This window comes from Cervus canadensis, chromosome 28, assembly GCF_019320065.1.
Source record: "Cervus canadensis isolate Bull #8, Minnesota chromosome 28, ASM1932006v1, whole genome shotgun sequence".
Taxonomy (NCBI): Eukaryota; Metazoa; Chordata; class Mammalia; order Artiodactyla; family Cervidae; genus Cervus; species Cervus canadensis.
In genome coordinates this window covers 39,010,236-39,032,329 of record NC_057413.1, presented here as the reverse complement: position 1 = coordinate 39,032,329, position 22,094 = coordinate 39,010,236, and the positions used below count along the sequence as shown (strand labels likewise).

General features: G+C 57.3%; 4 protein-coding genes across 6 annotated transcripts; 2 read left to right on the top strand and 2 right to left on the bottom strand.

Moving 5' to 3' along the window:
• Positions 1–77: 77 nt before the first annotated feature.
• RGL2 (ral guanine nucleotide dissociation stimulator like 2) lies at positions 78–7,661 on the top strand. 2 transcript variants are annotated; one of them, XM_043449250.1, is made up of 18 exons: positions 78–661; positions 834–1,033; positions 2,285–2,368; positions 2,626–2,804; positions 2,935–2,985; positions 3,075–3,372; positions 3,643–3,894; positions 3,977–4,080; positions 4,173–4,257; positions 4,336–4,404; positions 4,569–4,643; positions 5,176–5,208; positions 5,325–5,446; positions 5,542–5,637; positions 5,720–5,831; positions 5,938–6,228; positions 6,760–6,874; positions 6,996–7,661. In XM_043449250.1, exons 2-18 carry the CDS (start codon positions 875–877, stop codon positions 7,202–7,204), a joined length of 2,334 nt encoding a protein of 777 aa, XP_043305185.1. In that variant the 5' UTR covers positions 78–661; positions 834–874; the 3' UTR covers positions 7,205–7,661. The 2 variants fall into 2 exon arrangements, with proteins under 2 accessions (XP_043305185.1, XP_043305186.1); XM_043449251.1 differs by lacking the exons at positions 78–661; positions 834–1,033 and adding an exon at positions 1,476–1,607.
• An 801-nt stretch (positions 7,662–8,462) lies between these two features.
• On the bottom strand, positions 8,463–9,821 carry PFDN6 (prefoldin subunit 6). 2 transcript variants are annotated; one of them, XM_043449259.1, is made up of 5 exons: positions 9,691–9,821; positions 9,457–9,535; positions 9,144–9,214; positions 8,937–9,061; positions 8,463–8,693 (listed from the first exon to the last, which is right to left on the bottom strand). In XM_043449259.1, the coding sequence occupies exons 2-5, from the start codon at positions 9,518–9,520 to the stop codon at positions 8,564–8,566; spliced, it is 390 nt and encodes a 129-aa protein (XP_043305194.1). In that variant the 5' UTR covers positions 9,521–9,535; positions 9,691–9,821; the 3' UTR covers positions 8,463–8,563. The 2 variants fall into 2 exon arrangements, with proteins under 2 accessions (XP_043305194.1, XP_043305195.1); XM_043449260.1 differs by having other exon boundaries at positions 9,760–9,793.
• Positions 9,822–10,119: 298 nt separating this feature from the next.
• On the top strand, positions 10,120–19,575 carry WDR46 (WD repeat domain 46). The gene is made up of 15 exons (XM_043449744.1): positions 10,120–10,264; positions 10,364–10,558; positions 10,668–10,748; positions 10,883–10,995; positions 11,120–11,207; positions 11,347–11,408; positions 11,646–11,750; positions 11,857–12,007; positions 12,118–12,253; positions 12,573–12,672; positions 18,195–18,508; positions 18,643–18,737; positions 18,877–18,972; positions 19,094–19,207; positions 19,308–19,575. Exons 1-15 carry the CDS (start codon positions 10,196–10,198, stop codon positions 19,404–19,406), a joined length of 1,818 nt encoding a protein of 605 aa, XP_043305679.1. The 5' UTR covers positions 10,120–10,195; the 3' UTR covers positions 19,407–19,575.
• Positions 19,576–19,836: 261 nt separating this feature from the next.
• On the bottom strand, positions 19,837–21,671 carry B3GALT4 (beta-1,3-galactosyltransferase 4). The gene is made up of 2 exons (XM_043449745.1): positions 21,424–21,671; positions 19,837–21,293 (listed from the first exon to the last, which is right to left on the bottom strand). Exons 1-2 carry the CDS (start codon positions 21,632–21,634, stop codon positions 20,134–20,136), a joined length of 1,371 nt encoding a protein of 456 aa, XP_043305680.1. The 5' UTR covers positions 21,635–21,671; the 3' UTR covers positions 19,837–20,133.
• Positions 21,672–22,094: the final 423 nt, after the last annotated feature.

Here is a 22,094-nt window from a genome sequence, read left to right as displayed (position 1 = left end):
GCAGCGGAGAGGCCGGCCTCGGCGCCGGAAACAACCCCCGGCGCCCGCTCTGGGACCGGAAGTGGCGGCTTCCTGCCCCGCCCCCTCCAGAGCGGGCGGGAGCCCCGGGCTCCCCGGAAAACCCGGAACGGATTTTGGCCCTCTACACGCGTGGGTGGGGGCGGAGTGGAGCCTTGGCGTCCCGGAGAAACTGGGTCCGTCCCCCCCGACACGCTCCCCGCGGGAGTTTTAGCCTCGCGGTGTGCGAGGAGGGGAATGTCAGATTCGGCTCTCGCCCTTCCCCGGGGGCTGGAAGCGGGAATCCCTGTCCCCACTCAGCGCAGGGCAACGTGGGCTCCAAGCTCCCCGAGGACAGTCGGGCTGGAGACCCGGGCTCCTGGGTCCCGGCCCCCGAGCGTCCGGCGCTCCTCTTAAGTCCGCGGCCCTGGCTCCTGTCCTCACTTCCTTCCCTTTTTGGCTCCTGTTCTCGGGGCGGGCGGACGTCGGGGGGGAGCGGAAAGGGCGGGAGGGCCCGGGAGTCTGGCGGGGCGGGGGGGGGGGGGGGCGTACAAGGGGGTGCGGAAAAGCCAGGGACGGGCTCGGTCCGGGGACGTGATCCGGGGCCGGAGACCGACGGAAACGGCGACTCGGGAGCCGCGCTGCCCCCACCCGTCCTGAGCAGGTCAGAGCCAGAGCCCCCCGTAACCCCGCCCGAGCCCGTGCTCTTCACCTCCCGTCCACACAACGCCAGGCCCCGTGTGCCCCTGCAGCGTTGCTCCCCAGCGGCTACCTGGAGCCCACCTTCTGGGGCCCCGCGCCCCCTGACTCCCCTCCCCGCTCCTGTCTCTCCTCAGGCGCCCCCATGGCCCGACCTCGCTGACTCCTTCAGCCGGCCATGCTCCCGCGGCCCCTGCGGCTGCTGTGGGACACGAGCCCCCCCGGGGGAGTCGTGCTGAGCAGCTTCCGGAGTCGAGACCCCGAAGAGGGTGGGGGCCCCGGTGGCCGGGGCGGGGGCGGGGGGCAGGAGGAGGAGGAGGACGACGACGACGACGAGGTGAGGCGCGGTGTCCCGGAGACTCTTTCCCCCTGCGTGTCTGTGTCCCTGCGTCTCTTCCTGCCTCAGCCCCTGCCGCGCCTCTCGCCGGAGTCGGCCCGTGTCCCCCCGCGGGGAGCCCCGGCGTTTCCGAGGTTCTGTGCGGCACAGGGACTCAGGAGCTTGCGCCGTTCCCGCTCGGCGCGTGTGGCTGGCTGCCCTGCGGGTCCCTGGCCCTCTCCGCCCGAGCCGAGTGGCCCGTCCCTCCGGGCGTGGAGTCTAGGTCCCTGTCTCCCTCCGGGTGTCTGTTTGGCGGGGAGGGGTTTGTTTCCACAGTAACCCGCTCCTCAGACTCCGGGATTGGGGAGGGAACCCTTCGATTTCGTGACCCCTCCCCCCTCCGCCGCCGGGGACTGGGCGGAGGCGGGAGCCGAGGCGCTCGGACCGTCGAGGGCCGCCCCGGGCCGAGTGGTTAGTGGTCACCTGCTTCTCTCCGGGGATAATGGCGGTGGCAGGAGTAGGATTCGGGCCTCAGGAGGGGCCGAAAGTTGGATTTGGGGCCCCGAGGCTTTGGACGCTCCTGTCCAGAGTCTGGGTGAGGACTGACTGGGTGACTAGCAGGGCTGGTTTTTCGGGATCGGTTGGGGGAGCGGCCGGGGTCACATGACTCTGCGAGTCTAAACCACCCCCCCTCCAACACACACACACCATCCCCACTTCCCCTTCTCCTTCCTGTATTGGGATCGGTGCCGCCGCCCTGAGGGGGGTCTCCAGAGCTGAGGAGGGACCCGGGGAAAGGGGGCTAAGGGGACTTACTCTTTGGGCTTGGCTAGTTCCTGCGGGGGAGGGCGGAGCATGCGGTTGTGCCCGTGACTGAGGTTTCAGCTTCTCAAGGTCTCTGCCTCAGGCTTTCTGTCTCTCTTGCTTCTCTCTCCTTCTACCTTTGCAACCTTGATTCTTGGCTGTTCAGGGGTTCAGCTCTGGGGGGAAGGGGCTGCAGCGGTCACCAGGCTCAGGGTTCCTGCATTCCCTCCAACTCCCAACTGCAACCCCTTAGACTCCACCGGGCCCTGAGGCGGCTTGGGGGGGGCTGTCTGGGCCCCAGTGGGGAAGACCTGGGGTCACCAGCCCCCCCCACCCCTCGTACTCGCTGGTACTGTCCCCCTCCGCAACAGGTGAGGGGTACAGAGGGAGGAGCAGGGCCTGGGGGTGAGGGTTGGGCAGTGGGGCATGGTGTGGAACCATCTGACCTCCCCTTCCTTGCTCCTCCAGGCCCCTGTGTCTGTCTGGGAGGAGGAGGAGGATGGTGCTACCTTTACAGTCACAAGTCGCCAGTATCAGCCTCTTGATCCCTTGGTGAGATTATAACTTTGACGTCTCACCTCTGACCTACCACCTTCCAGTTCCCCTGCCTCCCGCTGACTTTCTGGCCAGAATACTAGGTTGGAGGTTTGGAGACTGGACTAAGCTGTGTGACTTAGTTCGAGTTGTTTACCCTCTCTGAATCCTAATACAGTGAGGCTGAATCATCTCCTAGGTCTGGGATTTCTCCCAGAGATCTATCGGGGGAGAGTTGAAAAAAGGGTCAGTGGCTGGTGCTCTGTCTCCCCCAGGTCCCAAGGCCTCCTCCGCGTTCCTCCCGGAAACTCCGAGCTGGCACCCTGGAGGCCCTGGTCAGACACCTGCTGGACGCCTGTACCTCAGGGGCTGACATGACCTTCACAGCAGCCTTCCTGGCCACTCACCGGGCCTTCACCTCCACGCCTGCCCTGCTAGGGCTTATGGCTGACAGGTCAGGCTAATAAGGGACCAAGGGTCATTGACATGTCTTGACTTTCTAAAGCCAGACCGTCCCACCCAAATTGTCAAAACCGCTAGGGTTTTGGAAAACATGGACACATAGAATCTCTTCCCTTCCCCAGGCTGGAAGCTCTTGAATCTCATCCCGCTGATGAGCTAGAGAGGACAAAAGGGTAAGTGACCCCTGATTCTTGACCTTACAGTTTTCTCTGGCCAAGCAGCAGCCTGACATCTAATTCCCGGTGAATTCCCCTTCTCCCAGGGTAGCCATCTCTGTACTGTCAACCTGGTTGGCCTCTCACCCTGAGGATTTTGGCTCTGAGGTCAAGGGTCAGCTTGACCGGCTTGAGAGCTTCTTTCTTCGGACAGGGTATGCAGCAAGGGAGGGTATTGGGGGGGGCGGCGCTGACCTCATCCGCAACCTCCGGTCCCGGGTGGACCCCCAGACCCCCGAACTTCCTAAGCCCCTGGCCCTCCCCGGCGATCCCCCTGCTGACCCCACGGATGTCCTGGTGTACCTCGCTGACCACTTGGCCGAACAGCTGACCCTGCTAGATGCGGTGAGACCCTGACCTCTGACCCCCTGACCCCTGCTCCCCTACTAACCTGTCCCTAACTCCACATCCTTACCTGGCTTCCAGTCCTTCCTTGTCCAGCTCCCAGCCTCCGCTGTCCACCCAGTTTTGACCTTCCCCTGTGTCCCCTTGATTGTTGCCCTTCAAACCCCATGCCCCTCTGGTTCCTTGGCCACCTGAGATCCTCACACCCCTGACGTTGGAAGGCTGACCTCACTTGACTATGAACTTTAACCTCTTACCTCTGCCCTGCAGGAGCTGTTTCTCAATCTGGTCCCCTCTCAGTGCCTGGGGGGCCTGTGGGGTCACAGAGACCGGCCAGGACATTCTCACCTCTGCCCATCTGTCCGGGCGACTGTCACACAGTTCAACAAAGTGGCAGGGGCAGTGGTCAGCTCTGTGCTGGGGGCTACCTCAACCGGAGAAGGGCTTGGAGAGGTGACCGTACGGCCACTTCGTCCTCCCCAGAGGGCCCGGCTCTTGGAGAAGTGGATCCGCGTGGCAGAGGTAAGAGAGAGGCTTGACCCTGTTAGGGATCAGGGTGTGGAAAGAGGTCCCATAACTGTGATCTCTGTCTGTGATCCCACAGGAGTGCCGTCTGCTTCGAAATTTTTCTTCAATGTATGCTGTGGTATCAGCCCTGCAATCCAGCCCCATCCACAGGCTTCGGGCAGCCTGGGGGGAAGCAACCAGGTGGGGAGGATGGCGCCCTGGAGGGGAGTCAGAGCTGGGAGGGGGCAGCTGAGCTAGGCCCCTCCTCAAGGCTGCTGCCCCCCACCCCCCAGGGACAGCCTCAGAGTCTTCTCCAGCCTTTGCCAGATTTTCTCTGAGGAGGATAACTATTCCCAGAGCCGGGAGCTCCTGCTGCAGGTGAGGCCCCATTCCCTGGCATTCCCGCCATCTCTGCACCCCGCAACCCCCCATGTCACCTTGTTCTGTCACCATCAGGAGGTGAAGCTGCAGCCCTCTCTGGAGCCAAATTCCAAGAAGTCCCCGAGGTCTACCTCCCGGGGTGGGGTGAGTGACCAGTGGGGGTGGAAGCGCTAGGGTTGGGAAGGGGGGCACAGCAGGGGGAGGAGAGTTAAACTTGTTCTGGGGCAGTGGGGTAGGAAAGTGTAAGAGGGAGGGGGAGCCCTGGGATTAGTGGCAGGGGTAACTGACTCTCTGATCTCTGATTTCAGGGTGTGGTCCCATACCTTGGCACCTTCTTAAAAGACCTCGTAATGCTGGACGCGGCCTCTAAGGATGAGCTGGAGGTCAGTAGTGTGTGTGTGTGCATTATGGTGATGGAATGAAGAGAACTCAGGGTCAGACAGGCCACTGTCCAGAGCGGGCTGCAAGGCAGAAGCAGTGAGGGCCAGGACTCTGTTATTTTGGCAAATCTGCTTAACCTTCTTGTGCCTCAGTGATCTGTAAGTGGGAAACTAGTGACAATATCTACATCAACCCTTTATTATGAGGGTTAAATGAATTCGTGTTTGGCGAGTGCTCAGAGGATGCCTGAGGTGTAAGCATATGTACACAGAGTTTGTTAAATAAACCAAAGCTGGGATCTTGGGCACGTTCCTTTTCTGATCTCTAATTTTCTTCTCTGTAAATTGGCCACAATTTCTACCTGTGATGTTCAATGTAAAGGGTAAGGTAGCGGGCTGAGGGTGTGATGGATGAGAGGGGGAGGAGCAGGGGGCCAGAGGAGTCAGAGAGGCCAGTGACGCGTGTGTGTGGGGAGAGGGGATATGCTCTCTGCGGCAGGGTCAGGACCTTCACCCCACCCCCTTTCCCTTGCAGAATGGATACATCAATTTTGACAAGCGGAGGAAGGTGAGGAGAGTGCTTGGCCAGATGCCAGCCCCCTGTAGCCCATCCCAGGAAGGGGAGAGGAGGGCAGTCAGGGCTCCCTGGGTCGGGCCTCCTGCAGTCTGTGGGCTCCTTCTTAGGAGTTTGCTGTCCTGTCTGAGCTGCGGCGGCTCCAGAACGAATGTCGTGGCTATGACCTCCGACCTGACCCCGATATCCAGCGGTGGCTACAGGGGCTCCGGCCACTGACAGAGGCACAGAGGTGACTGGCTGGGTGCGGCTGGGACTCCAGGGCACAGGCTGAATGTGGGGGTCGGTGTGTCCTGTCCTGACTTCTGCCCATTGCCCCCTCCCCAGCCATCGCGTGTCCTGTGAGGTGGAGACGCCTGGTAGCGGTGACCCGCCTGCCCCGCGGGTGCTTCGGCCGACACTGGTCATCTCGCAGTGGACAGAGTGAGGGAGTCAGTGGTTGGAGGGCAGTCTCTTGGGGACTTGCCCTTCTTCCTCTGACCCTCCCAATCTCCTGCCACTCCAGGGTGCTGGGTTCTGTTGGGGGTCCCACCCCGCTTGTCTCTTGGGACCGGCCCAGTGTAGGGGCAGAGGAGGTGCCTGGAACCCCCGCCCCACTGCTGACCCGGCTGGCCCAGGTGAGCTCCACTCCTGACCTCTGATCTCTACACAGACCCTGACTTTGTGCCTCTTTCTCCCTTGGCTTTCCTGCTTTCATGCCAGTTCCGTGTTGTTGGTCCCCAGCACATGAAGTGGCCGTCTGTCTCATCTCTGGACTCCGCCCTGGAAAGCACCCCAGCCCTGCAGAGTCCAGCTGACCCCAGCCACCTCTCTCCCCCAACTTCCTCCCCACGGCCTTCTCGAGGTCACCGCCGCTCAGCCTCCTGTGGTTCCCCACTCAGTGGGGGTGCAGAAGGGGCCTCCAGGGGACCTGGCTGTGGGGGAGGGGCGCCTGGGCCAGGGGCCTCTGATTGCCGAATCATCCGAGTCCAGATGGAGCTGGGGGAAGACGGCAGTGTCTATAAGAGCATCTTGGTGAGGGAGCTGTGGGTCAGGAGGTGGGGGTGGAGATGATGTCTTAGGTGTCAACAGCCAAACAGGAGGATGATTTTAGTTTTAATTGACCTTTGGTTTTAGCAGCCGTGTTTTATTTTGAAGGTTATTTTGTATTAGCTGCTGCACTTTGAACTTTGGCTGTCCTCTGAGATTTTCAGAACCAACAGTGGTTTCCCCAGAGGGAACATCCCGGCAACCATGTGGGCTGGCCCATGGGGTCCAGGTAGCCACCATGTTGGGTTTCCCTGATAACTCAAAAGTTTGGACAAGGGCAGCCTTCTCTGTGGAGAAGGACATGGCAACCCACTCCAGTATTATTGCCTGGAGAATCCCATGGACAGAGGAGCCTGGTGGGCCACAATCCACGGGGTCGCAAAGAGTGAGACACGACTTGGTGACTAGCAGCAGCAGCAGCAGCCTTCTCTGGTGGGATCACTGGCTGGGGCTGGAAGGATGCAAGGCCAAGGTCCTCATTGCAGTAATTGCTCTTTTGGTCTGCTGTCCTGCCAGGTGACAAGTCAGGACAAGGCTCCAAGTGTCATCAGTCGTGTCCTTAAGAAAAACAATCGTGATTCTGCGGTAGCTTCGGAGTACGAGCTAGTGCAGCTGCTCCCAGGGGAGCGAGGTCAGGGGCTGGGAGGGAAAACAGACTCGGGAGGAGAGGGTCGCCCACCGGTGGCAGTGCTGCCACACCCAGGGGGTCGTGCGGGAATGACTGCACTTGACACCTCTCTCTCAACCTTCAGAGCTGACCATCCCCGCCTCGGCCAACGTCTTCTACGCCATGGACGGAGCCTCACATGATTTCCTCCTGCGGCGGCGCCGGCCCTCCAGTGCTCCAGTGGGCCTCGCCAGTGGCCCTTCTGCCTCGGGAACTCCCCCGAGCGAGGGAGGAGGGGGTTCCTTTCCCAGGATCAAGGCCACAGGGAGGAAGATTGCCCGGGCACTGTTCTGAGGAAGCCTTGGTGGTTCATAGAATTCATGGTGGCCATTCCAAATGTGGGGAGCCATCCTGAATGGTGGCAGTTGCCACATAGGGAAAATATCCAGAAGGGTGGCCAGCCACCCTGGGGCAGTGAAGCACCACTGGTTCAGCAGACAGCCGACTCAGCCTGTGAAACTGGTGATCTTGGTGCCTGAGTGGGATACCTGTGTATAGCTTCTCACCTGCCATGAATGCAGCACACAGCTAGTACTGGGGAAAAGATCTGGTTTTGATTCCTGGCCACATCCTAGCATGCCAAGGGCCAAGGAAAGGCCTGGAAGGAGGAGGAGAGGAAAAGCCTAGAGGCTCTGAGTCCCAGGGGAAGGGAATGGCAAGAAAAAGTTTTTCGCAGGAGCCTCCTCTTCCTTCTCTGGAGGTTCCTGTCACTGTGACAACACTAATAAACCAAAACACTACCTGAACTCTACTCCTGTCCTCACAGTCTGTACAAACTAGCTGCTGGGAGTCGGGGTGGGGAGCTGGCTGAAGGTGGACCCCATGGAAAAAGAGGGGCCCAACCTTATCTGTCCGTGAAAAGCTGGATGCAAGGGCTTGGTGGGAACGGTTTCCTCAGAATGGTTTATTCCTCCCCAGCAACTTCTCCACCCCTGGTCCGTTTACTGGCTCTTACATTGTTCTCCTCAGTTGTTAAACGCCCAAGGCAAGTACCCAATTAAAACGATTGGTATGAAAAACACCCTTGGGTCTGAATTCGTAAGACAATTTTAGGACAAAGAAATGGAAGAACCACTTTGTGGACAGTGTACAAACTTGGAGGTCTTAGAATATCACAGTGCATTATATGCTGGGATCTGAAATCAATTTAAGCTCCATTTAAACAAAGTCTAGGAAAAAAGAGCCTAAAAAGAACTAAGATGCCAGGGCTATTTTGAGGATGGTAAGAAATGATAGCAAAAGAGGATTACCATGTTCCATTTTGGGGTTGCAGGTTAGAGAATTGGGAGTTTTTCAATTAAACTTAATTTTCCCCCAAACTGTTTCTCTGTCAATGCCCTTTTCTTGGTTGTTTCCAATCAAGAGACAGTTAAGCCTTGCATTTACAGGCAAGAATTAGGTTTGAGACATTTAGGATTTTAGTCTCAAAGAAGGGTTACTCTGCCACACAGAAATCCCAGTGCACGTATTTGGATCTGAGAGAGTAATGCAGGTGATATATGAGGAACGGGGAAGGGACCAGGGGAAAGGATGGAGACAATTACAACAGAAGTGGCTGGTCAGAACACGACAGATATTTTCACATTTTATTAACTACAGTATAGACCCTAGAGCTGCCTCATTCCTTCCCCTCCCCCACCCCCCAAGACAGGGTCAGGCCTTCCCAGGAGCCCCTGCCTTGGCTGCCTGCGCCCGCTGAAACTCCTGCTGCAGCTGAGCAAGGGTCTCCCTCTGTTGTTCTGACTGCCGCTCTAGGTCCCGGAGCTGGGATTCATATCGCTTACTGAGGAAAGGCAAGAAAGCAAATAAGGAAAAATTAGTGAGACTTACTCTTGAGGGTGCTGAAGACAAGGACTGGTGAGAAACTTGAGCTCTAAGGGGAGTATGAAGAAAAGAGGATACACAGGAAGGAGTTGAAGGACCTGCTCAAATGGGGGCTACTCTGGAGAATGACTCTACAAAGGTTTCTCAACACCTTTATCCCAATGGATCAGGTACATCACAGTGGGGTGGACGGAAGACTCACATCTCAGCTGTGATGTAGTCCAGCCTTTTCCCCACTGTGGCCCGAGCTTCCCCCAGCTCCTGTTTGACCAGCACCGGTCCCAGAAGTTTAAACACCACGTTGGACCCATCCAGCAGGGCCAGTTCCTGATGGAGGAGTGGGAAAAACATGATCAGAATCACTACCAGGACAGGTCCCTCCTCGCCCCACAAATCTCAAGTCTCTCACCTCCTTCACGATATTATTCTCTGTTAGTTGTGCCTCTAGTTTCTGCCTCCCTGACATGGATTTACTCAAGTCTGGCGGATGGAAAGGTTTGTTTAGAGACATCTCACGTGCCACCCGACCACCACAGTCCTGGTGAGAAGGTGGAGCTGAGGAAGCAGGCAAGGGTGGGCAGGCGGGACAGGGAATGTGGAGAATACAGGGAAGGGGAAGCAGCCGCAGGCTGGGGCCAGGGGTGGGACAGAATACATTATTTGGCTATAGACTTGGGTTGTGAGGGAACTGCAGCGAGGTCACCCCTACCCCGCTCCCTTACCCTTCTGCAGCTGTTGATATTTCTCCACTTCTCCCTGCAACTTCTTCTGGATTAGCTCAGCCATGGCGGGGACGAAAGCCTGCGGGCAGCGAGAGAGGGGCGCTGGGTCTCACGCTCTGGAAGGTACCCGGGCTCAGAAAGGTACCCTTTCTGGCCTGCGGAGGTGACAGCCCTCTTGAGGCAGCCCCTCGGGGCACCCACTGCAGTCTCTCCTGGTCCGGGATATCGACTCACCGCCGGCCTCAGGAAGTGGCAGGAGAGACGGAACCCCGAACCCCTCAGCCAAACCGCTCCCCGACTCACGCTCTCTCTTCGGTATTGCTGAACCTGGAAGTAAATAGAGAATGCTGGGGAAAGACGGCGCCGGAACCTGTCAGCCGACGCACGCCGGGAAATGTAGTTCTAACATGGTCAATGAGTGGCGTTCTGCTAAAAAGACCAGACTCGGAACGATTTAAGGCAAGATGGAGAAACCGAGATGGGAAAAGAATCTGCACGGTTGCTTGGGTCTTGGCCTCGGACTGCCCGTCTTTCATCACTTGGGCATATGTTGCCGCTCTGGGGGCCTTGGCCCCGCCCCTTAGTGGAGAGAGCGCCCTTATTAAAGATGGCACCTAGGAGGATTCAGACCTGGAACGGCGCTGATTGGATGAGGCCCGGAAGACTTCCGGGAGTTTTCCATCCGACTGTGGGACTGTGGAGAGGAGTTTGCACGTGGATCGTGGTTCGAGTGGGCTAGATGGAGACAGTCCCCAAGCCGGGCAGTAATGTCCCACCCAAGAAGGACAGACTGCAGGCCAAGAAGAAGGTAGGGATCTCCTTGGGGTGGAAGGGAAGTTTTTAGTTGCGGGGCTGGAGGGGCGGGGCGAAGGGCAGCGGAATACGAGGGATCCTGCTCTGCTGGTAGAAACCGCGGCGATACTGGGAGCAAGAGACCACTGGGACAGCTGCCGGAGCTTCTCCAGGTCCCCCTCGTAAACGGAAGAGGAATCGAGAGCTCCGCCCCCAGAAGCCAAAGAAAAATGACACCTCAAAGAAGTTTCGGATCTCTAAGAAGCCCCGAGAACTGAAGAGTCCGGGGCATCAGCGGAGCTTATCTGGGGTGAGCCTGGGACCTCCCGGGGGGCCGAGGCAAGTCACCTTGTGCTTTGAGGGTCGGGGGGTTGGGGTCAGCTCGAGCCTGTTTCTTAATTGCCTCCTCCCTGCCACAGGCCCAGGACCCATTTGCAGGCCCCGCCCCGGTCAGTGTGGAGGTGGTTCAGAAGTACTGTCGCATTGACAAATCCAAGGAGGTGAGGACTAGTCGGAGAGTGGGGAGCGGTTGCAGGAGGGAGTGTCTGGGTGAGTTGAGTGGAGGCGGGGCTCTCCTGTGACCCCCACATCCCTTGGTCCATTTCCCACTCCATCTGCACCACCAATGTTGTAGGTACCACATCCGAAGACCAAGACCCGAAGCCGACTTGTGGCGGCTGAAGCACAAGAAGAGGAAACAAGTGTCAGAGCTGCTCGATCTGAGCTTCTGCTTGCTGAAAAACCTGGGTGAGTGGACCCTAATGTGGGCCTCCGCAACCCATGCTTTATGGGGCTCTCGTTTCTGATTGTGATGCCGGGACACCCACTTCTTATTAGGAAGCTTTAACGCAACTATCACCCTCACTTGCAGGTTTCTGGAAGGAGAGGATGGGGAAGACACAGCAAAGATTCGCCAGGCTGATATAGTGGAGGCTGTGGACATTGCAAGTGCAGCCAAAGTGAGCCTGAGAATGGAAAAGGAGCCAATGGGCTGACTGATGGTGCAGAGTAAGACGGGAGTGGGGACTAGAAGAGAAAATTCCTGAAAGGAACCAACTCTCTTTTTTCTTTTCTTTTTTTCACTATCCCCTTTTCCAGCATTTTGACTTGAACTTGAGGCAGTTTGGACCCTACAGGCTAAATTACTCTAGCACTGGGAGGTAAGGTTGAATTCCAATGACTTTAGCCTAGCTCATCACAGCCATAACAGTGTACATCTGGGTTGTTGATGTGGGGAGGGTCTTGTTATTTGCTTGCATGTGTGATAAGCGTGTATGGAAACATCTCTCCTCTCACCTGGAGAAGAGGAGCTGGCGTGGGACAGACCCTTGAGTCTGGCTGCCCTCCCTACACACACACCTTGTACTGATATCCTGCCTGTCCTCCACCTTCAACAGACACCTGGCTTTTGGAGGACGCCGGGGTCATGTGGCTGCCCTCGACTGGGTAACAAAGAAGCTCATGTGTGAGATCAACGTCATGGAGGCAGTGCGGGACGTCCGGTCAGTGGCCTTGGCCAGCGGCTGGTGGGGACGAGAGAGCCCATCACTGATGGAACGACAGCCGGTGACTCCCCTTCACACTGCACCGCTCCTCTGCCCCTCTCAGGTTTCTGCATTCTGAGGCCCTGCTCGCCGTCGCCCAGAACCGCTGGCTTCACATTTACGACAACCAGGGCATCGAGCTCCACTGCGTCCGCCGCTGTGACCGAGTCACCCGACTTGAGTTCCTGCCTTTCCACTTCCTCCTGGTCACAGCTGTGAGTGACTGCAGAGTACAGACGGGGTGGCAGCCCTGAGAAGACCCGGGGGTCCCCGTAGGGGCAGGACAGAGGGCATTCCGGCCTCCTTCCCTCTCTCTCTCATACAGTCAGAGACAGGCTTTCTGACCTACCTGGACGTGTCCGTGGGAAAGATCGTGGCAGCTCTGAATGCTCGGGCTGGACGGCTCAGCGTCATGACTCAGAACCCTTACAACGCCGTCATCCATCTCGGACACAGTAACGGTTGGTCCCTGGCAGAACTTTAACCCTCACCATCCTGTCTTGCTTTTCTTTTTTTGGCCATGCCACGTGGCTTGTACAATTTTGGTTCCCTGACCGGGGATTGAACCTTGGCCCATATCAGTGAAAGCTCTGAGTCCTACCCTCTGGACCACCAGGGAATGCCCCAGCTTTTCGACTATATTTCTGCTCAACGAGTCCCTTCGGGTTGCCCCTCTGCTCCCCTCTTGTGTGACCTGTTGGCCCTGAATCCCCCTGTTTTGCAGGTTTAGTCGCCTCAGCGCCCTATTAGTAACTTCTACTCTTCTCCTCTGATGTGCAGGGACTGTGTCTTTATGGAGCCCAGCCATGAAGGAGCCACTGGCAAAGATTCTCTGTCACCGAGGTGGGGTCCGGGCTGTGGCAGTAGATCCTACAGGCACGTAAGTCAATTGTTTGGGCCGGAGGTGCTAGGGGCGGGGGGTGTCTCAGCTGGAGAGAAAGTCCTCGAAGGCAGTGTGCCTTTGGGAGCACAGACTCTGCACCCAAGCTGCTTGGGTTTAAATCCTGGTGTTAAACCCCTGACCAACCACGTTGGCAGGCATGTTACATGACCTCGGGGTACATGGCCTTCACCCTGAGACTGGGGATATAAGTATCTTGCTCAAGGGCCAGAAGACTTTTTCTGTAAGGAGCCTGATAGTAAGTATTTTAGGCTTTGTTGGTAATGGAGCACAATTGAGTGTTTTATGTAGGTTCTTAAATAACAAGAAACAATGGATGGCAAATTATTGATGAAATGAGAAAAACAATTGAATGCAATATTTGTGTAATATAGGTCTACTCTTGGAAAGAATTGGATTCCTGTTTTTATTTGTTTCTCTGCCATGCCATGTGGCATGCCGGATCTTCAGTTTTCCAACCAGGGATGGAACCCCCGCCCCTTGCATTGGAATTGTAGAGTCCTCACCACTGGACTCCCAGGGAAATCCCTGAATTCCTGTTTTTGAGCATAGCACTTAGTTTAGTTGAAGTTCAGAGTTAGTGTTCCAAATCATCAAACTCAACTGCAGATGTTTATCTACAGCTGCCGATTTGTGAAGAGGTTTTGGGTATTTTGGGCTTCCCTGGTGGCTCTGACGGTAAAGAATCTGCAATGCAGGAGACCCGGGTTTGATCCCTTGGTCAGGAAGATTGCTTGGAGAACACTATGGGTACCCACTCTAGTATTCTTACCTGGCGAATTCCATGGACAGAGGAGCCCGATGGGCTGCAGTCCATGGGATCACAAAGAGTCAGACACGACTGAGTGACTAATACTTTCACTTTTGAGTATTTTATCTTTACAAACATCTTTTCACACAGATAGATGATAAGATGGATGGTGCTTGAAATGCTCTGAAGTGATATGTGTGTCACTGAGATTATAGTGTGCTGGGCAGCAGTGCGAAGAGATAAGATGTGGTATCTGCTTGACCACAATACTATGCTACCTTAGCACAAAAAGCAGCCACACAATAAGTAACCAAATGAACGTAGCTGTGTCCCAGTTCAGTTCAGTCACTCAGTCATGTCCGACTCTTTGTGACCCCATGGACTGCAGCACGCCAGGCCTCCCTGTCCATCACCAACTCCCAGAGTTTACTCAAACTCATGTCCATTGAGTCAGTGATGCCATCCAACCATCTCATTCTCTGTCATCCCCTTCTCCTCCCGCCTTCAATCTTTCTCAGCATCAGAGTCTTTTCCAATGAGTCAGTTCTTCACAGCAGGTGGCCAAAGTATTGGCATTTCAACTTCAGCATCAGTCCTTCCAATGAATACTCAGGACTGATTTCCTTTAGGATGGACTGGTTTAATCTTGCAGTCCAAGGGACTCTCAAGGGTCTTCTCCAACACCACAGTTCAAAAGCATCAATTCTTCAGCGCTCAGCTTTCTTTATAGCTGAACTCTCACATCCATACATGACCACTGGAAAAACCATAGCCTTGACCAGATGGACCTTTGTTGGCAAAGTAATGTCTCTGCTTTTTAATATGCTGTCTAGGTTGGTCATAACTTTTTTTCCAAGGAGCAAGTGTCTTTTAATTTCATGGCTGCAGTTACCATTTGCAGTCATTTGGGAGCCCAGAAAAATAGTCTCTCACTGTTTCCCCATCTATTTGCCATGAAGTGATGGGACCAGATGCCATGATCTTAGTTTTCTGAATGTTGAGTTTTTTTTTATTTTTGAATGTTGAGTTTTAAGCCAACTTTTTCACTCTCCTCTTTCACTTTCATCAAGAGGCTCTTTAGTTCTTCACTTTCTGCCATAAGGGTGGTGTCATCTGTACATCTGAGGTTATTGATATTTCTCCCGGCAATCTTGATTCCAGCTTGTGCTTCATTCAGCCCAGCGTTTCTCATGATGTACTCTGCATATAAGTTAAATAAGCAGGGTGACAATATACAGACATACTCCTTTCCCTATTTGGAACCAGTCTGTTGTTCCATGTCCAGTTCTAACTGTTACTTCCTGACCTGCATACAGATTTCTCAAGAGGCAGGTAAGGTGGTCTGGTATTCCCATCTCTTTAAGAATTTTCCAGAGTTTGTTGTGGTCCACACAATCGAAGGCTTTGGCATAGCCAGTAAAGCAGAAATAGATGTTTTTCTGGAACTCTCTATTGCTGTGTCCCAGTACGACTTTATCAACACTGACACTGGAGTTTTCAAATAATTTTCACGTCTTGAAATATATTTCTTCTGATTTTTTTCCCAACCACTTAAAAATGTGAAAACCATTCTGTAGAGCTTGTAGGCTCTACAGAAAGTGGTGGGCTGGTTTTGTTGACTTGTGGACCTTAGTTCGCCAAAATTGGCCTTCAGTTAGGAGATGTGAACTCCAGTTAAGGTCTTCAGAGGCGCACACGGTGCCTGGTAGGTGGGGAGCGCCGTGTCCTCATCATCAAAGACGACTGTTCTCTTTAGACTGGCTGGTGCTGTGCTGGTGCTGTGGGGGCTTTGGGGTGGCCGGTCCGCTTGGAATTTCCACCCTTCCTGAGAGACTGTTTGCGTTTCCACAGCTGTTTTGTCTGGTTTATATTGTATGTATGTCTGGATCTCGCAGACTATCTTTCCCACAAGTTCCCATGTGTTTTTCTCAAATTCTTCCATCCATCGGCATTCACTGGGTGCCAGTTGTAGGCTGGGTTCTGGGGTAAGGTTCTGGGGGTATAAGGATGAATCTGCCCTGGCGGGGTGTTCCAGTTACACTTTATTTACAAAAACAGCTGATGAGCTGACGGGCTGGGTGAAACATTCAGGTTCTACTCAGTTGTCTCCCATCATCCCACCTTTACCGTGTCCATCGCTGGATGCTTCACCCCCTCCCACGGCTCCTCCTGGCCTGCTCCCTTTCTGCCACATTGCCCTCACCCAGAACACGACTTCTTGGACACTAGCTGCCCCCATAGCTTTGTGATCTTCAGCCATCGGTCATGGCAGAGGCAGAGTCACAGTTGGCTGAGTGCTCCTTGGGAGCCGAGGCCCTGCTGGTGGCTTTGGCTGCGTCGCCCCATTCCTGCTCACGACCTGTAAAGTCCTGGCTGCTTTCCCCTCCAGGGTCTACTACTTGCCATTCTTGCCATCTCACAGTCCCAGCCTCTGGTTCTTCCTTCTTTGAGTGTGTCCTGGGTGCTATGGTCAGAATACTTTTTCCCACGTGGCTTTCTTCCTTGTATACCACTGCTCAGGAAATCAGGATGCGGGAGCCCAGTGGCTGTCAACTGAGGAAAGTCCGCTGGCTGCTCAGGCCCCCGGGACCCCCTAGCTGTGTCTCTGTGGATCCGTGGTTTAGTTCTGCCCCTTTACTCCAGGTCTGTGCCAGGCTGGCTCTGGGAGAGTGGGGACCTGTTCCAGGGCCTGCCACCTTGTGGGCGCCTGGACCCGAGCTGGGCTTGGCCTTCCCTGGGCTGCCTGGGTCAGCTGCTTCTGCTCAAGTTGTTCACAGAGGTTTGGCCAACAGCCCAATGCCAAGCAGCTCTGGTCCTTGACTTTAGGCCCACCCCCCTGTAGCTCTGGTCCTCCTCACAGCTGCCTCGGACCGGCCACAGGGGCTCCAGAGATGCCACGGGCCGTCATCCTCAGCAGGCTTCCTGGAAGCTTGCAATAGGATTGGACTGGATTCTCAAAGTTCATCTGTGTCCTGCAAGTTCAGTAGCATGGTGGCATGGTCTGGATGCCCATCTGGTTCCCAGGTGGGCGTCTGAACAGAGGCTCCCAGAGGTGGGTGTGCGGGGGCAGGAGCCAGCGGGTGCCCTGGGTTGTTGGCTCAGTGAAGGCTGTGACCTGTGTCCCAGGAGCCCTCAGCAAGTCCTGGTTTGCGCTCATGACCTCTCCCTCGGGTGGAGCTGGGCCCTGTCTGTCTTGTCAGGACAGGTATCCAGCTGGGCCTTGCATCAGTCCCATCACAGGCCAAGTCTCTGCCCAGAGGAGCGCCTTAGTGTCTTCTTCCTGGGCTTACAGTCAAGGTTAAAATGTGAATCTTTGGCTTCTGGCAAACAGACATGCCCTGACCTGGCTGGCCGCCCTTCAGCATCTCTGAGCAACTTGAACATCCATAGAAACTCCAGCCTCTGAAAGTAAATGTCTTATGCGGTACACACATCCTTAAGAGGATATTTGACAGTTTTTTTTTTTTAATTTGGCTGTATCGGGTCTCAGTTGCATCATATAGGACCTTTCTAGTTGTGCTGAGCAGGCTTGGTTGCTCCATGGCATGTGGGATCTTAGTTCCCAGACCAAGGATCGAATCTGTGTCCTCTGCATTACAAAGCAGATTCTTAACCACTGGGCCACCAGGCAAGTCCCTTTCTCGAGAGGATCTGGTCACCAGCCTTGCCCTCCCTCCTTCTAGCAAAAGGGGCCCTCTAGTGCATCACTTCCTTGCTTCCTAAGGTTTTCTCAGGTCCATGCAGTCTCCACCTTGTGGCCTGTAACTGCCAGAGAGCTGCTTTGGGAACTACTGGTCTCCCATCTGACCTTCAGGAGCCTCTGCAGTTTGTCCCCTCCTGGCCATATTCCACCAGTCCGGAAAACAAACTCATTTCCATCTTCCCGTCTCCACAGTCTGATGTTCATTTATTAGAACCTGCTGTACAGCTTTGTTTCTCGTGCTTTTTTGAAGTGAATCTCATTTAAACCTTTTCAGTTTCAGCTACAATCTTCAAATTGCTCCTGTGCTTTCTATTTTTATTTCTCTCTGGCCGTGCTGGGTCTTCACTGCTGCTTGGGCTTTTCTCTAGTTGCAGGGAGCAGGCTTCTCATTCGGTGGTTTCTCTTGCAGACCGTGGGCTTCAGGGCACGAGGGTCTCAGTAACTGGGGCATGTGGGCTCAATTCCCAGGTTCTAGAGCACAGGCTCAGGAGTTGGGGCGCACAGGCCCAGCTGCTCCGCAGCACGTGGGATCTTCCCAGATCAGGGGTTGAACCTCTGTCTCCTGCATCGGCAGGGAGATTCTCCAGCACTGAGCCACCAGAGAAGCCCTCTTGTGCTGTCCTCACTTGATCTTGGACAGAAGGCTGAGAAGCGATCCTCTTGTGCTTTCTTGAGCATTTCCTAGAATGGCTCAAGTCCCACGAAGCCCTCCCTGACTACCGCCATCAGCCGGGCCCTCTGCTGACCGCTGGGCTGCCTGTCTGCGGTGCAACCTCATGCCTGCGTGTAGACTATCTCATGTGTCCTCCCTTTCATTCACATGCGGTGAGAAAAGACAGTAAAGACACAGCTCTGATTTGAATTCTAGCTCCACCACTCACCCCAATCCTTTCTTTGAGCTTCAGTTTCCTCTCTGTAAAAGGGAAATGAAAAGAGGCGCCTGGAGTGTGTGGTGTGGTGGTAGTGGTCCCGTCCTTATCAGTCGCCTTCTCCCCCAACAGACCTGATGCTTCATGCTGTGATTAACTTTCCCCCTCTCACAACCAGGCACATGGCCACCTCTGGCCTGGACCACCAGCTGAAGCTCTTCGACCTGCGAGGGACGTTCCAGCCTCTGAGCGCTCGGACCCTGCCCCAGGGAGCCGGGCACCTGGCCTTCTCCCAGCGGGGACTGCTGGCGGCGGGAATGGGCGACGTGGTCAACATATGGGCAGGACAGGGCAAGGCCAGCCTGCCTTCCCTGGAGCAGCCCTACCTCACGCACCGGCTCTCGGGCCACGTGCACGGCCTCCAGTTCTGTCCCTATGAGGATGTGCTGGGGGTGGGGCACAGCGGGGGCATCACCAGCATGCTGGTCCCTGGTGAGCAGGCAGGGCTGGGGCTCCAAGTGGTGAGGAGGCTCTTGTGGGCCGGACCCTGAGACAGCGCGGGGCACGGGGCTGGTCAGCCTGGAGCAGGTTCCTGTTATAGTTCCACGCTCCCCCTCTCCCTCCAGGGTCTGCTGAACCCAACTTCGACGGCTTGGAGAGTAACCCATATAGGAGCCGGAAGCAGCGGCAGGAGTGGGAGGTGAAGGCGCTGCTAGAGAAGGTGAGGACGCGCCTGCGCCCCCGCGGGCTGGGGCGGGTGTCTATGAAGAGTGGGTTTCAGCAGCGCCTCCGCTTTCCGTCCTTCGGTGTCACCTTCCTGTGGCTCCTTACCCGTCCCTGTCTTTCTGTGTCGCATCCAGGTGCCCGCCGAGCTCATCTGTCTGGATCCACGAGCCCTGGCAGAGGTCGATGTCGTCTCTTTGGAGCAGGCAAAGAAGGAACGGGCAGAGAGGCTGGTACGGAGCGGCCCCGAGGGCCCGGGCGCCCCTCACCCACGTGTCCCATCCCCAACGCGTCCTCAGAAGCGCAGCTCCTTGCCTTGGAGGCTGCAGGTTTCACTCCCGTCCCCTCCCTCAGGGCTACGATCCCGATGCCACGGCTCCCTTCCAGCCAAAGCCGAAGCAGAAGGGCCGTAGCTCCACGGCGAGTCTAGTGAAGAGGAAGAGGAAGGTCATGGACCAGGAGCACAGGGTGAGGGGGCAGGGGGGGGGGCAGGCTGGGCGTCCCGCGGGCAGTGCCCTCCTGCTGGCCCCACCCACCTGCGGCTTCTCACCTGTTTCTCCCCACCCAGGACAAAGTCCGCCAGAGCCTGGAGCAGCAGCCGCAGAAGCAAGAGAAGGCCAAGCCCACCAGGGCCCGGCCGTCAGCCCTGGACAGATTCGTGCGCTGAGTCAGGCTCCCAGGGGCCCGGGAGCAACATTCTTTCCCCACACCCACCTGTGGGGAATGACCCGTCCCTGGAATGAGGGAGCAGGGAGCCCCCTTCCTCCTGGGGTGGACAGCTGGTTCCTGGGGTGGGGATGGGGTGGGGGGTGGCCGGTATTAAAAAGGAACGTGGACTTTTGGATAACGTGTCTCCATCATCCCGGGAACCTATCCCCTGCCCACATCCAGCCAGGGCTGCTCTCGGACGCGGGGGCGTGTCTCCCCTCTGGCCCCACCCCCGTCTTGCTGTGGCCTTGTCGGGCTCCCTAAGGCCTTCCTCCAGGGAGAGGTGTGCTCCCTCTCCCACGTCCCGAGGTGGCCTTCCCCACCAGCAGGCTCTGGTAGCCTCTGGGTTTCCCAGGATTGTGTTCTGAGAGTCCTGGACCACACTGTACTCAAAGAAGAAAAGAGAAGTTTATTGAGGGGCCAGTGCCCCTCCCCTGCCATGGCTGGAGAGAACAAGCCCGCTGTGCGTTTCTTCCTGACGACCATCTCTGGGGCTGGCAGGCCAGGCAGCCCCCTAGGTCCCTCCTGTGTCCCTCGCTCTTAAGTGACAGCCCGAGCACCTGTGTGGAGCAGCTTGCTCGGCTGCAGCCAACTAGGGCTCCTGCTTTGGGCCTGGGAGAAAGAAGGTGGCGGGGTGCTGGCTGGACCCTCTGCTCCACACCCGTCTCCTGGACGCCCAGGCCCTCTCAGCTGTGAAGCCAGGCTATTAACCGGCATCGGAGGATGCCCAGGACCCCTTGGAGCCAGGAGCAGAAGGGTACAGTTCTTTCCCCATCAGAGCCACCCACTAGCTTCCAGGCTTCCTGCATCTCCCAGGGGTCCAACTTGTGGGATGTCAGCAGGAATTTCCCATAGCAGCACCGATCCAGGGGGTAGTGGGTGGCACCAGCCAGCTTGACACAGTGGGTTGGGGCAAGGCCTCCTCGGCGGGCACTTAACCCCACAAAGACATCTTCCAGGGGTAGAGGGGGTGCCCGGCTGGCCACCTTCAGGATGAGCTGCACAGCGGAAGCTGATAGCACATAGCCTGTGCCTGAGGCGTAGGGGGGAAAGGGGCCCCAGGAGGGAGGCCACTGCTCCTCCGTTACCTGGTGCTTGCCCCCCGGTGACCGAGAGGGGTGCACCCGCCAATGCACGCGACCCAAGTACAAGAGAGGCACTGGCTGGCTCCCCAAGGTGGGGCTTCCGTCCCACTTCTCATCTCCAGGCTTCGCCTTTCTCGGGGGCCCCACACCCGTCTCCCATTGCTCCCAGTGGCCTCCCCGCCTGACCAGCTCCGATACCAGTTCGGGGACGTTGACAAACACATCATCGTCGGTCTTGAGGATATAGCGGGCCGTGGGGCAGTGTCTGTCTGCCCAGCTCAGCCCGCTGAGGGTCTTGAGGGTGAGGTTGCGGTAGGAGTCCTGGAAGGCCGCCTGCATGATGTCCCCGTGGGCCGCCGACTCCCACACCAGGTCGCTCCCGCGCGACCCCCAGCCGGGCTCTCCCAGCAGGAAAACAGTCTGCACCCTGAGCCCGCGGGCCTCGCGCAGGCGGCCCCAGGAGGCCCGGATGGCGTTTCTCTGGTTCAGGTTGTCCGGGGCGGTGCACACCAGGATCAGCAGGAAAGGAGGCGGGCCGGGCGCGCCGCACGCCGCCTCGTTGGGGATCAGGAGGCGGGGCAGGACCAGGGGCGGCCCGGGCGAGGCCGGGCCCGGGAGCAAGGAGGCCAGGGAGAGGCTCAGCAGCTCCTCCCCGAGGCCTGAGGGCCCAAAGAGGGTCCAGACGAGCAGGAGCAGCAGGGCGGCCAGGAGCAGGCGTCGGGAGAGCCCCGGGCGCATGGTGCGGCGCGGCCAGAGGGAACCTGGGGGGAGAGACCAGGCGCGGTTAGAGGGCGCGGAGCGCGGCTCTCAGACAGCGGTCTCCAGCGGGCCACGCCCGGGACGGGGCTGCGGCTTGAGCTGCCTTCGCGGCGGGACCCGCGGGGACGTTACCTGGTCGGCGCGGCCGCCGAAGCCCGGCTCCATGGCCGGCCGTCTCCGCTCGCCGCCCCTCCCGGCCGGAGGGCGTGGCGTGCGCGTCCCCCGCCGGAAGCTCCGCGGCTGCGCACTCAGCGGAACAACTGACCGGAGGGAGCGGGGGAGGCGCAAGGGGGTCTTTGCCCCAAACGGGAAGCGGGGTTGGACCCGCGGGCCGCTGCCACATCTGCCGGACGCCGTGCGGCCGGCGCCTCCCCACACCCACCCCGGCGCGGCGGGGCTCGGCGTTTCCGGGTCACCAATACCAGCATCTCCAGCCTTCGGAGACGTAGGGCGGTCAAGATCCAGATACTCACCTAACCGGCTACTGGCTAGGCTCAGCTACCTGCGCAATCCCCAACACCCCGCCAGCCAGCAAGGGGAGCCGGGCCTTGGGAAGTCCGAGGGCGCCCCCTCGAGGGTGAATGTGTGGCTCCTCCCTCTACCCACCTGGAGAGGGGCACCAATAGGTAAAAAGGTTGCTTCTGGTAGTGGGGGGAGGCAACAGTAAAGCTTTCATCAAGACCAAGAGTGTTGGGAGTTCCCTAGAATATATGTCAACGCAGGGGACACAGATCCCACCCCAGGTCCCGGAACTCCGCATGCCCTAGGGCAACTGAGCCTGGGGAGCACCACTACCGGCCGCG

Coding starts and splice junctions, on each gene's coding strand:
- RGL2 (XM_043449250.1), top strand. CDS start 875: ATGCTCCCGCGGCCCCTGCGGCTGCTGTGGGACACGAGCCCCCCCGGG. Junction 3,373..3,642: donor AGCTGACCCTGCTAGATGCG/GTGAGACCCTGA, acceptor TCTGCCCTGCAG/GAGCTGTTTCTCAATCTGGT. Junction 4,405..4,568: donor GGTCTACCTCCCGGGGTGGG/GTGAGTGACCAG, acceptor CTCTGATTTCAG/GGTGTGGTCCCATACCTTGG.
- PFDN6 (XM_043449259.1), bottom strand. CDS start 9,520: ATGGCTGAGCTAATCCAGAAGAAGTTGCAGGGAGAAGTGGAGAAATAT. Junction 9,215..9,456: donor ATATCAACAGCTGCAGAAGG/GTAAGGGAGCGG, acceptor TCCATCCGCCAG/ACTTGAGTAAATCCATGTCA. Junction 9,062..9,143: donor AGAATAATATCGTGAAGGAG/GTGAGAGACTTG, acceptor CTCCTCCATCAG/GAACTGGCCCTGCTGGATGG.
- WDR46 (XM_043449744.1), top strand. CDS start 10,196: ATGGAGACAGTCCCCAAGCCGGGCAGTAATGTCCCACCCAAGAAGGAC. Junction 11,751..11,856: donor GAGGCAGTGCGGGACGTCCG/GTCAGTGGCCTT, acceptor TGCCCCTCTCAG/GTTTCTGCATTCTGAGGCCC. Junction 12,673..18,194: donor GCAGTAGATCCTACAGGCAC/GTAAGTCAATTG, acceptor TCTCACAACCAG/GCACATGGCCACCTCTGGCC.
- B3GALT4 (XM_043449745.1), bottom strand. CDS start 21,634: ATGTGGCAGCGGCCCGCGGGTCCAACCCCGCTTCCCGTTTGGGGCAAA. Junction 21,294..21,423: donor TCGGCGGCCGCGCCGACCAG/GTAACGTCCCCG, acceptor CTCTCCCCCCAG/GTTCCCTCTGGCCGCGCCGC.